The sequence below is a fragment of the Aplysia californica genome, unplaced genomic scaffold (genome assembly GCF_000002075.1).
Source record: "Aplysia californica isolate F4 #8 unplaced genomic scaffold, AplCal3.0 scaffold00086, whole genome shotgun sequence".
NCBI classification, from domain to species: Eukaryota; Metazoa; Mollusca; class Gastropoda; order Aplysiida; family Aplysiidae; genus Aplysia; species Aplysia californica.
The window spans coordinates 213,372-227,934 of NW_004797356.1; the positions used below are offsets into that span (position 1 = coordinate 213,372).

A 14,563-nucleotide genomic window follows, 5' to 3' on the forward strand; every position below is an offset into this window, starting at 1 on the left:
GAGAGAGAGAGAGAGAGAGAGAGAGAGAGAGGGGGGGAGCTAAAGAGGTATTCCTTGCTTAGTTTCCTTAATCACTTTTACTTTTAATAAATTTTTAATGTTGTACATAATGTTGTGCTGATGATGTCAAGAAATAAAGGTTGTTCGTTACAGAACGAGAAATCACAGCAAAAAAAAAAACAACACAAAAAAACAACCTCGTGCATTCATTTTGTTTGAAGTGAGTCAGTTGAGTCATCTAAACGTTCTCTGTCACATACATAGATAAAAAAACAAGATGATTTTGGAAGCTGGCTGGCTCGACTGTGTGTTGCGTTCAAGGAGCTTAAAATAACTTTAAATCTTCTTGGTTACGTTGCACTGCAAGTGCTAGCGAGGGCAGTGTGGGACACATCTCAGCAAAACTGAGGCAGCGAGGCATACTTTTACACTCGGAAAACAATTTTGTTCACAATACGAATCGAGTCTGGTCAACTGTATCATGTATAATATTTTGAAAATATCTATTTGAGATGGTAACATGTACACTATGGGTTCGTGCACTACATAAAACCAGTGGCTCCTACGCAAAATAACAATGAGCACATTTAATGTTAAGTCCAAGTTTTTGTGGTATTTGTGATTGCTCTGTTTTCTGTTTTGTTTGAAATTGAAACTATCGACATTAAATATTGTTTATTGCAGAGAAACAAAATCTCCATTCATTGTATACGCAATGTATGTCCATTCTATCAACATTGATGGTCCCCAATACACTCGCGAAGACAACGTTTCTGTGATTTCGAACAATTTTGCCAAGCCTGATTTTTAAGGTAAATTTTGAGTGACCATATTGTTATCTCGAGCACCTCTTAACATAGATGAAATATTATTGTGTCAGATGATGCAGAATTTATTTAGGTTTCAATAGGTATGATGTATGAGTGAGTAGTGTAAGGCTTTATCCCGATGGATGGGTGATTGCATTATCAAGTTTCTTTTGGAACCCACTGTATAATACACGTGCGGGTGTGTTACACACAGTTGTCGGTCAAAGGGATATAAATAGGTTACCGTGAAAAGGGTTAATATGTAAAGCCCAGGTTACTCTCAGCGATAAATCGTATTACATTCTTCGTATAGTAGATCTGTCAGATTTATCAAACCCCATATTCTGTTTACACATTCCGATTTATAGTGTCCAATTCCCTTTCAATTGGGGGAGATCCCTTTTTCTTGTGCCAGATGACTCTTCGAAACAATTTGCCTGTTTTCTGTGTGTTGTTATTTAACAAACGTAAAAAAAGAGGAACACGGAGTTATTAGTTGCTAAATTCTAATGACACAAACTCTCCCTACGCCCTCTCTTAATAATTTGTTATTGTAGTCTCTGGACTTAATCGTGCACAGACATCTGAGGGATCTGTAGGCCACTACATGTCAATAAAGAGAATAAGTGTCTTTCGACCAAGTCGCCATACTGTACACTGTACAGTGACTGTGCAGTAGGTAGTAGATAGTAGATACCTAGTGTGCGTGCAGTGTGTAGTCCTAACAAACAGCTTTGACGTCAGATCTCTCTGGTCAGATGCACTTACAACGCACTGGGTGACCTTGATACATAACTTTAGATTGAAAATAGACAATTGAAAAACAAAGTTTGCTCCAGTTTTAAAATATGGCATCAAATCAGGTTCCACGTGAGCCACTTTGCTTATTTTGATACGCCGATTTCGAAAATGAAATCAGTTTTTAGCAGCAATAATTATTTTGAAAATTCTGCGCGCAAAGTTTAACCCCGCGTGGCGGCAAACTTCAAAGGAATTTTGCGTCAAAGCACCCCACGTGTCACTTCACACTGAGGTGGGGGGGGGGGGGGTCCTATTATACTGTTGTCTGTCCTCTTTGTGATAGGAACATACTACTAGATCTAGGATGCAATCTTTGTAGAATCTAGATCTATATAAAAATAATACTTCTTTTTGTGATCTTCTATATCCAGCAAGAAAAACGGTCATCCGCGAGTTATTTTGATAATTTGGACACGCTGGTTCCGAATTTGATATTATTTTTACGATTAGACATAGTTTTAAATGTTTATGGAAAAATCTTTTTGGCAGGCCGCAGGTGTATCGATACCATCATCAATACCATCACAACAGGGTACCGGTACTCGCTTAGGGCAGTCGCTGTTCCCCGGACACATTTTTTCCTGTTTTTAAAAATAGAGTCGCTGTTCCCCCGGTGCTCCGGACATTTCTACTACCAAGGTACATGTATTGCGAGGAAGAGAATCTTGTACATGCATTGCAAGGAAGAGAATCTTTGGTATGGGGACATTTTTCAATTATTTTTTATTTATTTTTTAAAATTTATTTATTTTTGTTTCGTTTCGTTTTTTGGTTTGGTTTAACCTGCACATCTTCACCACAGCATCTACGTCGCACAACTTGCTATGTTCAATGCTCTCTCCGTTGTGTCGAAGAAGTCATCAAGATGTGCCACAATTTTCCGAAGTGCCAGAATAAGATATAACATTTATATAGCGCATTTAAAAAAAAGTAGCTCAATGCGCTTTACATTGGAATACCCATTTTTCAAAAACCACACACACACACACACACACACACACACACACACACACACACACACACACACACACACACACACACACACACACACACACACACAGAGACTATTTTCATCCAGACATAGGAACAGAACAACTATAATTAAAAATAACGTTAAAAGCTTATGAAGGATAGGCCTGTACGAACAGAAAATGTTTAAGATGTCTTTTGAAGCTATCAAGTGTTTTTATTTGTCTTAGTTTCATGGGTAATCTGTTCCACATAAATGGACCAAGATATGAGAAAGATCTCTCTCCATATGATTTGTATGATTTTACAGGTGTCACAAGTAGGGTGTTATCGTTTGATGATCTTTGGTTTCTCCCTGGCTTATATATATTACTGATAAGTTCTTGTACTTGTAGATAAAAAGGAGCAGTTTTATTTACACATTTAAAACACATGACGCAGATTTAAATTAAAACGTGAAGTTTATTGAGTTTTCAACATTACTCACAACAGTTGAAAAGCAAAAAAAATCTGTTCGACATGCTTTTCATAAACAATAAAGAGCATGACCATCACAAAAATTAAGGGGAAAAAAAAGACAAAAAATTTATCGCTGGCCAATATGGGGCTCGAACCCATGACATTCGCGTTATTAGCACGACGCTCTAACCAACTGAGCTAACCGGCCACCTTACAAATCGGAACGTGCTACGAATCATAACGCTGTGATCAGCTCATTGCAAACAGGGGACATAAATCTTTTTATTTGTACCTCCTAAGTCCTAAGAAAAGATTACAAAGTATCAAGGAGCTTAGAACTTTTAATATATCCTAGTCCTAGCAAAGTATACATTACGTTATATTTAATAAGATAAGGAATAATGGGGAAGATTGAAAAATACAGGACCACTCGTAGATAGCTATACATTATTGCGCAGGAATGTGGGGTGGGTGGGGAGGGGACAAAATTTTATGAATAGATCTACAGGTCCGAGATTCTCCATTGAGAGATAAAAACTGGGGAAAATAATGAATTCCTAAGGTTGACACATAGGCAAAGTCAGTCCGCTGGTCCGGTATTCTTCAATCTTACCGAATAATGTGACGGAGGGGCCAATAATAATAATTATAATAATAGATCTAGATCTATTGATATTTCTCTTTTACTTATGCTCTCGTCTCAATAGTCTCATGTTCACGTTTCATACATTTTTTTTCTAGACTAGCTAGATCTAATAGATCCAGATCTAGATCTCTAGATCTCTAGGTCTAGATTTCTAGATCTCTCTAGTGTTTTGTATGCTGAACACGAATATTATGGCCTTCATTTTTGCCACAAATCAATAGATCTAGAAAATCTAGAATCTAGATTCTAGTTATTGAGTTAGATTGATGTTTGAAAATAGTTTTTACTTGATTTTAACAACACGGGGGGTGTCAGGGGGTAAAAGAATCCGGGGGGGGGGCTGCCATTCATTTCACAATTATTTGATGTTTAGGTAATTACTATTAGGATTGTTACATGTACTTGAAAACAATTGATTTGCAAGGGTTTTAGTGGCCATATAATATGTGTGTTCAACTGCATAAATGATGGCAGTTTAGGCCTAGCCCTCAAATCAATGCATCTGTGTGTGGGTGCATAAGTAAAAATAGACCTATTTAATTATAATAATTGCTGTTTTTTCCGTACGTGTCTGTGTGTGGATTCGACCTTCCCATTTGTTCCGTTGTGACCTTTTTAAAAAGTGTCAGTAGATCTAAATGCATGATAATAATATTTAAAAAAGCAGCAAACCCTAGTTAATGCAATCTCATTAGCAAAGGTGAAAAGATCAAACAAGTCCAACAGTTGAAACATCTAGGATATGATAACATCTGACGCCAAACGTTCCACAGAAAGGAGAACTACAACGACTAATAGTCCACTGTCCAGACGAAATAACCCGTCACTAATTGCAACAGAAATTATTCCGACGCGAAGTGGTAGAAAAGGGTGTCCTGAACACCCACCATAAATTATACCTGTTTAGGGTCTGGCTTTTCTCAGATATTGGTCATTTTCTACTGACCAATTTCTGTTCTAACCCTCGAGGGTTTCCATAACTAAAAAGACGTTTTTGCGTGTTTACATCCGGGCATTCCACGAAAAGTGATCAACTTTTCCTGGAAACTGGAAACCTTGACACCTTTCTTCCCGTGAAACACTTAACCCTAATAGATAATTGACGCATTTTCGCAGAAGTTTAAAGCCAGATGTGCCTTTTTGTGTAATATGCAATTTTAATATGAGTTGTAGAAATAAGATATATCGAAAGAATTGCTTTGTTCCCTCATGTAGGTTTTAAAATCAACAAAAACAAACAAACGCCTGTGCTTACACACAGACGTGTGCGCTAAAGTATGGAAACCCGTTATGGTTAAAAAACAAAAGAGTGTTTCTATGAAATACTTATTTTAGTAGATCAATAGGTCCATGGGTTTGGATCTAGATCTATGTCTAATTTAAGTACATGTAGAAATGACTTGAGTCTAGATCTAGATATCTCAGTCGTTCATTCATACTAGTTTTCGGCATTGTTTGTATTATTTGTATGTGACTGCGTGCCTGCGTTAGTGTGTGTGTGTGTGTGTGTGTATGTGTGTGTGTGTGTGTGTGTGTGTGTGTGTGTGTGTGTGTGTGTGTGTGTAATTTCAGAAAGGCCTACAGTCTGGAATAGATAATGAATTTGTTGTTCTTTTGTTCCTCGCATTGTATAGTCTTCATTTTAACCGGCACGATCGTTCTTGTGGTCCCCATGCAAAATAACACAACAAAACACCAATTATAACATTTGACCAGCCTTTGTGGTGGAAAGTGTTGAAAATCGTTGAAGGCGAGCCTGAAAATAGTGAACTCCGCTCCAGTTTGCTGTGTTTAGGACCGCTTCATGTGGAAATGAGCTTCCTCGCGTGCATCGGGCATCTCACTAGAAGTCGAAGATACTCAGTCTAGCCCTGAAGGTTCAAGTGAAAATTACTCTCTACCAGATATTTTTTCAAAACATCGATGCCGCAACACCTGATTCACTGGCATCGAATAAAGACTTGCAGGTTTTATTAACTTTATACAAACAACTTTTGGCAAACAAGTTGTCTGTCAATGATCTGAAGGGCAATGAACTTCTTCTTGGTTTGGCGAAAAAAGTCGAAGATCACGCAAGTACTCTCATCAGTAGAACGAACAAAGTGTGGCTTCAATGTATGGCAATGGTTGACATCTTAAAGATATCTCTTAAAGCAGAGAGAGAACGAGCAACTGGCTTTTACATCTTTCTACTGTTCACCAAATGTTACCCTATCTAGGTGCGGCAGGACACCATTACAATTTATACACACAATTAGCATTCTTGTACCTCCAGATGATGAACCAGCTAGGAGAGACTCACCCTCATATCTATAAGAGTTTTTCGGACGGCCATCATGTAATTCGGCGAAGTGATCTCTTGAACTTTAAGCCAGGACTTTCTTCAGATTTAGCCATTGAACAAATGTGAATGTGAAGTGTCAAATCAACCGGGGGACTGACAAAAGGCAGGGGAATCAGCAAATCACAGACTGCAACGTGGCTTCTGTCAATGCCAGCTTGCGCAGAACTAAATAACGCCATGCAAAAAGTGACAGGCACTTTGCGTCTCTCAAGTGAACAGCACAAAGAACTGAGTCCATCGAGATCGGCAAAGGATGCCCAGGATATGATGGATGTTACCAAGTTTCTTTCTGAGAGAAATCCGTTGGCTGAAGACGCTAGTCTGAGAAATATCGTTACGGGGGTGGTTGCAGAAACAGCTGCCAACGTTGACAAAGCACAAGATGTTGGTCAAACTATTCTCAGCAAAATGGAAGGTGGATCAGTCTCAGAATTGTCCTTGAATAAAAAAGACAAAGTTGTTGTAATGGCTGCAAAGACAGCTCTATAGAGTAACCACGACCCTGTGACTATTGATTCTCAGTTGTTGTTTCAGAGATTTGTGACAGCTGCAACTTCAAAATATGAAGACAAGATAGAGATTTTTAAACGCGACCTTTACAGCTACCCCTTGTCATTGTCTGAATATCCTTCATTAATCCAAAAAATCAGCTCTGCTAGAAGAACTTAGGAAATCAAGGACAATGATTACGCCTGATCTGCCATCACCAGCTAACCTGCAGATCGTCGTTTGATGGAGGGTCTTTACTGCAGCACATTCCCTGGCAACGAGGGAGCACCTTCATTAGTATTATCGAGACATAATATGCTTCTTATGTCAGCAGGAGTTATCCAAACGCAACCTTTGTTTTTTTATGGATATTTGTCTAGACTCTCGACAAAAGATATGACACAGCTCAAAATAGCCAAAGGAATTACAGGACAAGCTGTTCATTTTAAGTTAGACATGGTTCTCCAATCTTCAAAGGATCTTTTTCTTGTCAACAAAGAAAATAAGCAACATTTTTATCAATGCCCTCAGGTCAGTGCGTGAAGACAGAGGACACATTGTCATGTACAGCAAATGTGATGCTGACTTTAAGATTGTCCAAGCAGGAATTAAGTGTGCGCAGCACAAAGATACCGCTGTAATAGGAGAAGATACAGATATTCTCCTTCTGTTAGCACCTTATGCTGAAGAACTTGCTCATAACATTATTTCTACTCGAACAAAAATATCCCAGCTTAAAAATGGAGCAATGGGATATTAAACAATTAATTCGCTCTTTCTCCATTCCTTCTCTGGCTGTGACACCACCTCAAGACCATTCGGTATCGGGAAAGGCACTACTTTGAAAAAGTTCCAACAAAATGATGCTCTTAGAATCTTCAGTACAGATTTTATGACAAACCAATCTGCCTTAAGCGTTGCTGCTTCAGGCAAGAAAGCCGTTGTGCTTCTGTACAATGGAAAACCAGAAGAAAGTCTTGAGGAGAAACTACACCATCGTGCCTTCTGCATAAAAGTTGCAACAGCCACAACATTTATACAGGACCGTGCACTTCCTCCGACATCAGTTGCATCTAAGTATCAAAGCCTAAGAGTGTTTCTTCAGGTGCAACAGTGGATGAGAAATGTTACGCTTAATCCCGCAGAATGGGGATGGAAATATGAGGATAGCCATTATGTTCCCATCATGACCACCTTGTTGGCAGCACCACCAGACCTTCTGAAAATTTGCTATGTACCTACAAGGACAACTGTGACACCCGACGCTGCTCCTGTCGGAAACATGGACTGGAACGCTCACAAGCATGTGCACAGTGCCATGGTATCCGCTGCCTCAATTCACAAAACATTAGTTTTGTACAGAGGATACTTACATGTAGCCCACTTTTCTTATTGTGAAATAGTAGATATCATATGTTTATTAACGCATTTTAACCTGTTCCACGTGTCACTGTACTACATGTATTTATGTAATTCATGTCGATGTATAGTCATCATGGTCCAAAACTTAAAATAGTGCCTTTCTAATTATATTTTGTCTTAATGACTGAGTGTCATACTTAATGTAACTTTACGATATCCGCAAATAGCTCACTCTGGTCATAAATAATCACAAATGTAGCTTTCTAATTAAAAAGACAAGATTCCAAGCTTTAATATGAGATGCGACACGACGGGGGTGTGTTAAGTATTACTTATCCTATGTATGTTATGTTATTGTGACGTCATTGAAAGCCTAATTACACCATTATGCCTCATCCGATTTTGGTATAATTTTGTACAGTGTATCTTGGCATCACAATAAACAGTTTACCGCAAACAGAAATTCTGTTGCAATTAGTGACGGGTCAAGGTGATTTTTGTGCTAGGGACAGTAGCCTATAAGGCAAGTTTCAATAAAATGAGCCCAATCCTGACAAATAGAAACATCTCAATGAACACCAAAATGAAAGTCCTGAAATGCTATGTTTGATCAACCCTTCTATATATATCTATGGCTGTGATTACTGTGAATGCTGGACAATCACTAAAGACGGTGAAAATGAAATAGAAGCAACAGAAATGTGGTTTCTTAGGAGACTGCTAAGAGTATCGTGGAAGGAAAAGAAATCAAATGAGGTAGTGCTTGATGAAGCCCACGTGGTACTGGTACGCTCAATGTTAAAAACAATCAGGAAACGACAAATGCAATTTTTGGGACACCTGAATAGACATAATAAGGGTCTTGAACATCTAGCTCTCACTGGCAAAATTGAGGGCAAGCGAGGCAGGCCTGGCAGGGGTAGGCACAGAACAACATACTTAGGAAACCTAAACAAATGGGTAACAGTAACTAGTAACAGGGAAAGATCAGGGAAACGTAGCTTTTTTGAGAGCATCCGAGCAAAGGACTGATGAATGGAAAACCATGATCGCCGATGTCTGTCGCAGATCTGGCACAGGATGATGATGATGAGATCTAAATCGTAGATTCTAGCTAGACTCTAGTTAGTCAGTACTAGAATGCAGTCTAGATCTCCAGATTTAGTTTAGTATTATCAGTGATCTTGAGTTCCGTTCGTTAAAGTAACTTAAAATCCACAATCCATTTGTTTACATCCAGAGAAGAAATTCGTAAGCCTTGATGACCGAATAGGCAACACAAAGAACAGGGACGCAACCTAACTACAAAACATCAAAGAGTAGAATTCAGGGGGGCATGCCCCCCCCCCCCCCCAGAACCCCATCACCTCCGTATTTTTATTAGGTCACCCCCTACTCTTGACTCTTGGGACTTTAACAAACAAAACTAGAATTTTTGTCCAAAAGTTGCCACATAAAGTGGCAAAAGTTGCCCAAAAAGTTGCCATTTATTTTCAAGCTTTCAACTCTCTGTGACGACATAATAGCAATTAATAAAATATAGATCTTATAATATAATATATATATATATATATATATATATATATATATATATATTATATATATATATTGAATTGATAGAGAGGTAACAACAATCTAGGCCTAAAGCACCAGAATTTCTTGTGCTCTGTTTTAAGCATCCAGAATATCATTTGTAATTATTGTAGTTACCCAGTGTATAAAATCGTGAAAAATAAAAGTTTCATAACAGAATGACATCTTTATTAGAACAGCACGGATAAATAACCACAAAAATTAAAATTAGGGCGTGTCCACCTATCCGAAGATTGGCTGTTTTAACCCTAAAAGCCAAGCACTACTTCAAAAGTAGTCCTTGCCCTAAGCCTAAACGAGTGTAAAAATCAAGAAAAAGTAGACCTAAGGATATTAGATATAAATTATGAAATCAAAAGAAAAACAAATCATCAGAACAATAAAAAAAAAAATTAACACACCGACAAAATAAAACACAAACAAAGAGGGAAAAATAAAAGACAAACAGCAATGAATAGTATGTAATGTAATGTAATATTCTCTGCATGAAAATAGATACACATGGAAAAACATCTTTAAACTTATCAAAACACATGTCTCATGTTATGAAGTAGCTTATTTGTTGTTTTGTCTTTTTTGAAAAACGAAAAAATCACGGCTGTGATTCCCGGACCAAAAAATCAAAAAAAAAAATCGCGCCAAACGCAGATGCTAGATCTAGCTCTTTGGTATCAGACCTATCAGAGACTCTGGTAGATTTCTACATTAATATTTATTATGTTATTTATACATATGTACAATGCCTATCAATGTGGTTATCCGTGCAATTGTGTGAACATCTCTGTTTTATAGTTATCCGTACAACATTGTACGCACAATTGCTGCACAATTGTACAAATAATTGCTACAGTTATCTGTACAATGAAGATCTACATGCCCACAGACCTACAACATGTTCTGTCTCAGTAGAAGGGCCTAGACCAGTGTTTCCATGGCTATTATGGCTATGGTAACAATTTCTGGCAAAAAGCTTTGTATAAAAGTAAAAGTAGGCCTAGATTATTTATTATGAATAAATAAACAAAGACAGTCGGGTAATTTTGAAATAATAAAAACGGAGTGTCTACGTACACGGTAACCTGGAACCTAGCCTCAGTGTCTACGAACACGGTAACCGGCAACCGGACACGTAGTCTCAGTGTCATGTACACAGTAACCGGGCATGTAGCTTCAATATCTACGTACACAGTAACTGGCAACCGGGCACGTAGTGTCAGTGTCACGTACTTGGTAACCGGGCAGTTCAGTACTTCAAGTTCAGTTTTTGTCATCCGGTGTTGCCTTCATCCGACAGAATTCTACACTCAGTGTAGAATTCTGTGTTTCATCCCCACCCCTCCCCCCGACTGTGCCTTTAAAAAATAGTCAATAATTCCCCCCATTCCGGAGACCTATACTTCGCAGCCCAAGACTTTGAATGAACTTTGGTGACCCCAACCGGTTCTCACAATGTGATGCATACGCACAGGTTCACACACCGGTCACAATGGCGAGCCCAACAAGACGCTTGTATGACTTTCTTTTTTTTTCCCAGCAAGTGACAGTACAGGATAATGTCATGTACGTAGATACTGAGACTAGGTGCCCAGTTACCGTGTATGTAGACACTCCGTAATTCAAACTAAATAAAAACAGATTATCTAGGGCCTAATGAATATAGGATAGGCCCACATAGGTAGATATAGATCTAGACTCTAGGTCTTTTTTCTTTTTCTCCTATATTTTTCAATCGCTTTTCTTCTCTGTCAATCTTTTTTCTTTTCTTTTTCTTCTTCTCTTCATCTCTCCTCTTTTTTTCTAAGTTTTCTTCAGAAATGTTAAACTCGTCAGAGGACACCATCTCAGGTGGGTCAATGACCGTCCGTTTTTTCCTGCCCCAGCGAGCTGGAAGAGGAAGGTTGTAAAAAATAGTTGGTCTGTGGGCAGTCTTGTCTTTGTTCGTGTCAGTCAGTCCAGTCACCAGTTGGGTCTGTATACGGCCATACAACTTTGAAAAAAGCTGCTGCTCTGGCTCGTCTGTTGTCTTGTCAAGGTCATAGCAGGTCATGTAGTGCACCAGACCACTGCTTCCTGCTCGGGCTGTCAAGTGTAGCAGTCTGTCAAAGGCAGTTTGGACAGTCATGTTATGGTCATGGGAGGCTGCGGATGGTCCAACGTCAGTGTCTTTAGCTGTTTCAGTCTGATCAATAATAATTTCTGTCTGCTCCACTTCAATTATTGGCTCCTCAGTCACTGTCGTTTCATCCTCATATTCTATTATCGTCGGTTCGTTTGTCGGTTCTGTCACTGTTGGTCCATTTGTCTCTGCTGTCACTGTAGAGTCGACTGTCTGCACTGTCTGGAACATCCTGGGAGGTGCCAGTTTAGTCCTGTCAAAGCGATCAGGGTTCCAGGGGAAGATACCAGAAGCCCTAAACCCATTTACCAGAACATCCCCATCATGCCCCCGCCTGTCCCAAGCACTCTTGAAAACTTTGGCGAAATGTTGCTTTGACAACGTGTCTGAGTTGTCCTCCTGGTACTTCATCACTTCCTCATACCACGCATGCTTGAGGTTTTTAAAGCTCGTCAGGTCCAGCGGTTGAACGATGCGGCTGGAATGGTTGAGGCTGGGCAGTTGATACAGAATGACGCCATGAGACCGGCAAATCTCATGGATCTCCAGGGTCAGGTGAAAGCTGTTGCCATCAGCAAAGAGTACGACAGGTTTCTGCAGATGTGCGACAGCAGGACAGAAAGCAGTCTCCATCCACCTGGCCAAAATCTCACAGTCTATACACCCATTTCTTGACTTGGCCATATGAGCCTCTTCAAAGCCCTCGAGAGGGTTGTAGGTGAAGCGCTGACCAGGGAAGATAAGAAGGGGAGCTTGGAGCTCACCCAGGGCGTTGCCGCAAACAAGAACTGTTACCTGTTTGTGGGTGTCGTTGGTCACCTGGGAGACTCGTTTGTCTGTTCTTGTAGTAGCAGCCAATACCTTCCTCACCCCTCCTCCCAGCTGAAACCCTGACTCATCACAGTTGAAGAGTCTCTCAGGGCATTCCAACACTGTAAGGTCTACCTGACTGATGTCCTTTTTTGCCTTCTGGAACCAGGTGAGAATCTTGGACTCGTTGACAGCAGCCCTCTGTGAGCCAAGTGCCAGGGGAGTCTGTTGGCTGAGCTTGTTCTTGTGACGCTCACGAAACAGACGGTACCACTTCTCCCCAGGCATGTTGTCCTTGAAGACGGTGGTCTCTGCATTAAAGTTCAGGCATTTCTGGACAGTTGACAGCAGCTGCTTCTTTGTCCGCCTGAATCCCCGCCTTGACGACTCTGTCAGCCACTCAGCAAGCCGATTCTCTTGTTCTCGGCTTAGCACTGTCCTGTCAATCTAATGAAAGAAAAATAAGCAACCGATTAAAATTAGCCACACTTTTATTTTCTTGAACTGTACTGAACTCTGGACCTAGAGAAAGAACCAACATATTAATCATTGTATATTGTTTAAAATTTCACTACAATATCCTGTACCACTTTACGATGGACCTGAAAAAGGGAAGACAAACAATTAGCATAAACATGTGGGCTCCTGACTCTTTCTGCAGCCTTTCTACCGCTACTCCTCCGCTCCTTCTTACTACTGTCTTTCAGCCACACCCCTGATTTTTGGTAGGTAAGATAACATGATAGCCTTCTCGGATAAGCTCTGAGGGCCCCGGTGTGCAAGGTGCGCATGTTAAAAGTCCCTTGGTGGTCTAAAATCAATGACTCAGCTTCCGCCGCCACCCGAACAAAATATATAAAGTGGAATCCTGTTATAACGAGAGGGAGAGGACCGGTACGAAACATGCGTTATAATAGCAGTATTCTCGTAATAAGGGATCCTGTAATAAATTTAAAAGAAATAGTACAGTAGGCTGAATCTATGAGTCTGGTTTTCTGGGGTTTTTTTTCTGTAATCTTCCTTGATGATGATTTGGTTCAACATGATCTCTAGGTCTTACTAGATCCAAAATCGACAAAGGTTTCTTTCTTTCTCTGGCGCTAGTGATGTTGATAGTTCGGAGTTGGCGATCAGAAAGAAAGTTCTCTAGGCTCACTCGCCCGCTGTGTTGTCCCCCACCCTACCGCACCCTGTGGTGCGTTCCGTCTGCTTGCGCACGTCACACATTCGCTCCTTCCATCCCATCACAGTCACATCGTTGTGACCTCTCCCTCCCTGCATCGGAGAAGTGATAGGCGTGGTAGGCCTAGATAATCTAGATTTGGTTGGTTTATCACGCAATGCGTTTTACTTGTCTGCGCATACCACATCCTCCCCACTCATTCTTTCCGGCCTGTTGGCACATGTGGGCTCTCCCATTCTTTCTTGCGCAAGATCACCAACAAGTTTCTCAACTGGCGAGATATTGCATAAATATAAATGGCCTATGTGCTGTGCACAGCAGCAGCTTCCGCTATAACCGACTTGCACGTTTGTCTGACTGCGCAATAGCAGTATTTTATTTACAAAGATAAAGAAGGGAAAAAAACGGGGTTTAAGAAGTGTCTTTATAACAGACTTCTCGTTATTTCAGGACTCGTTATAAGTGGATTCCATTGTATTATGGTGTCCCAAGGTAGACGGTATAAATAGTATTTTATAATGAAATGAGGTTTGACATTACGAAATCATAGAATTTCACATGGGCAAGGTGCGCATGTTAAAAGTGAAAGTCCCTTGGCGGTCTAAAATCGAAGACTAGGCTTCCGCCGTCTACCGAACAAAATATATGTTATGGTGTCCCAAGGTAGCCGGTATAAATAATATAATGGGGTTTGACATAACGAAATCATAGAATTTCACATAATGAGAATTTTTAAATACTTTACCTGTCTTATGGATGACCGACCATTGACTCGTGCTCTCAAGGTAGGGTACGGCACACCGTGAGTCCTTGCAGCCTCTCTTAACATCATCCCTTTGCTGACACAGTCACATGCAGCAATCATCGACTCCTCTGAATAGTTGAGTCGCTTCTTCTTCTTTGTTGTTGTAGCCATGGCTGTGAAAAAAATATTTAGGTAACCATTTTGCAAACGAAGTGGCTAGCCGTACAAGTACGGCTG

At 40.1% G+C, this 14,563-nt stretch overlaps 1 protein-coding gene and 1 non-coding gene across 4 annotated transcripts in view; both read right to left on the reverse strand.

Annotated features, from left to right (window-relative positions):
- Window positions 1-3,172: 3,172 nt before the first annotated feature.
- TRNAI-AAU lies at window positions 3,173-3,246 on the reverse strand. The gene has a single exon. It is a non-coding gene; the product is annotated as a tRNA-Ile (tRNA).
- Window positions 3,247-11,010: 7,764 nt separating this feature from the next.
- LOC101845836 overlaps window positions 11,011-14,563 on the reverse strand; it is a 5,550-nt gene continuing 1,997 nt past the window's right edge. For all 3 annotated transcript variants that reach the window (XM_013080440.2, XM_005094616.3, XM_005094615.3), the window contains exons 2-3: window positions 14,327-14,499; window positions 11,011-12,845 (exon numbers count right to left, since the gene is read on the reverse strand). In XM_013080440.2, coding sequence (XP_012935894.1) covers window positions 11,160-12,845; window positions 14,327-14,497 — 1,857 coding nt within the window. In that variant the 5' untranslated portion in view covers window positions 14,498-14,499 and the 3' untranslated portion in view covers window positions 11,011-11,159. The remainder of the gene's footprint in view (window positions 12,846-14,326; window positions 14,500-14,563) is intronic.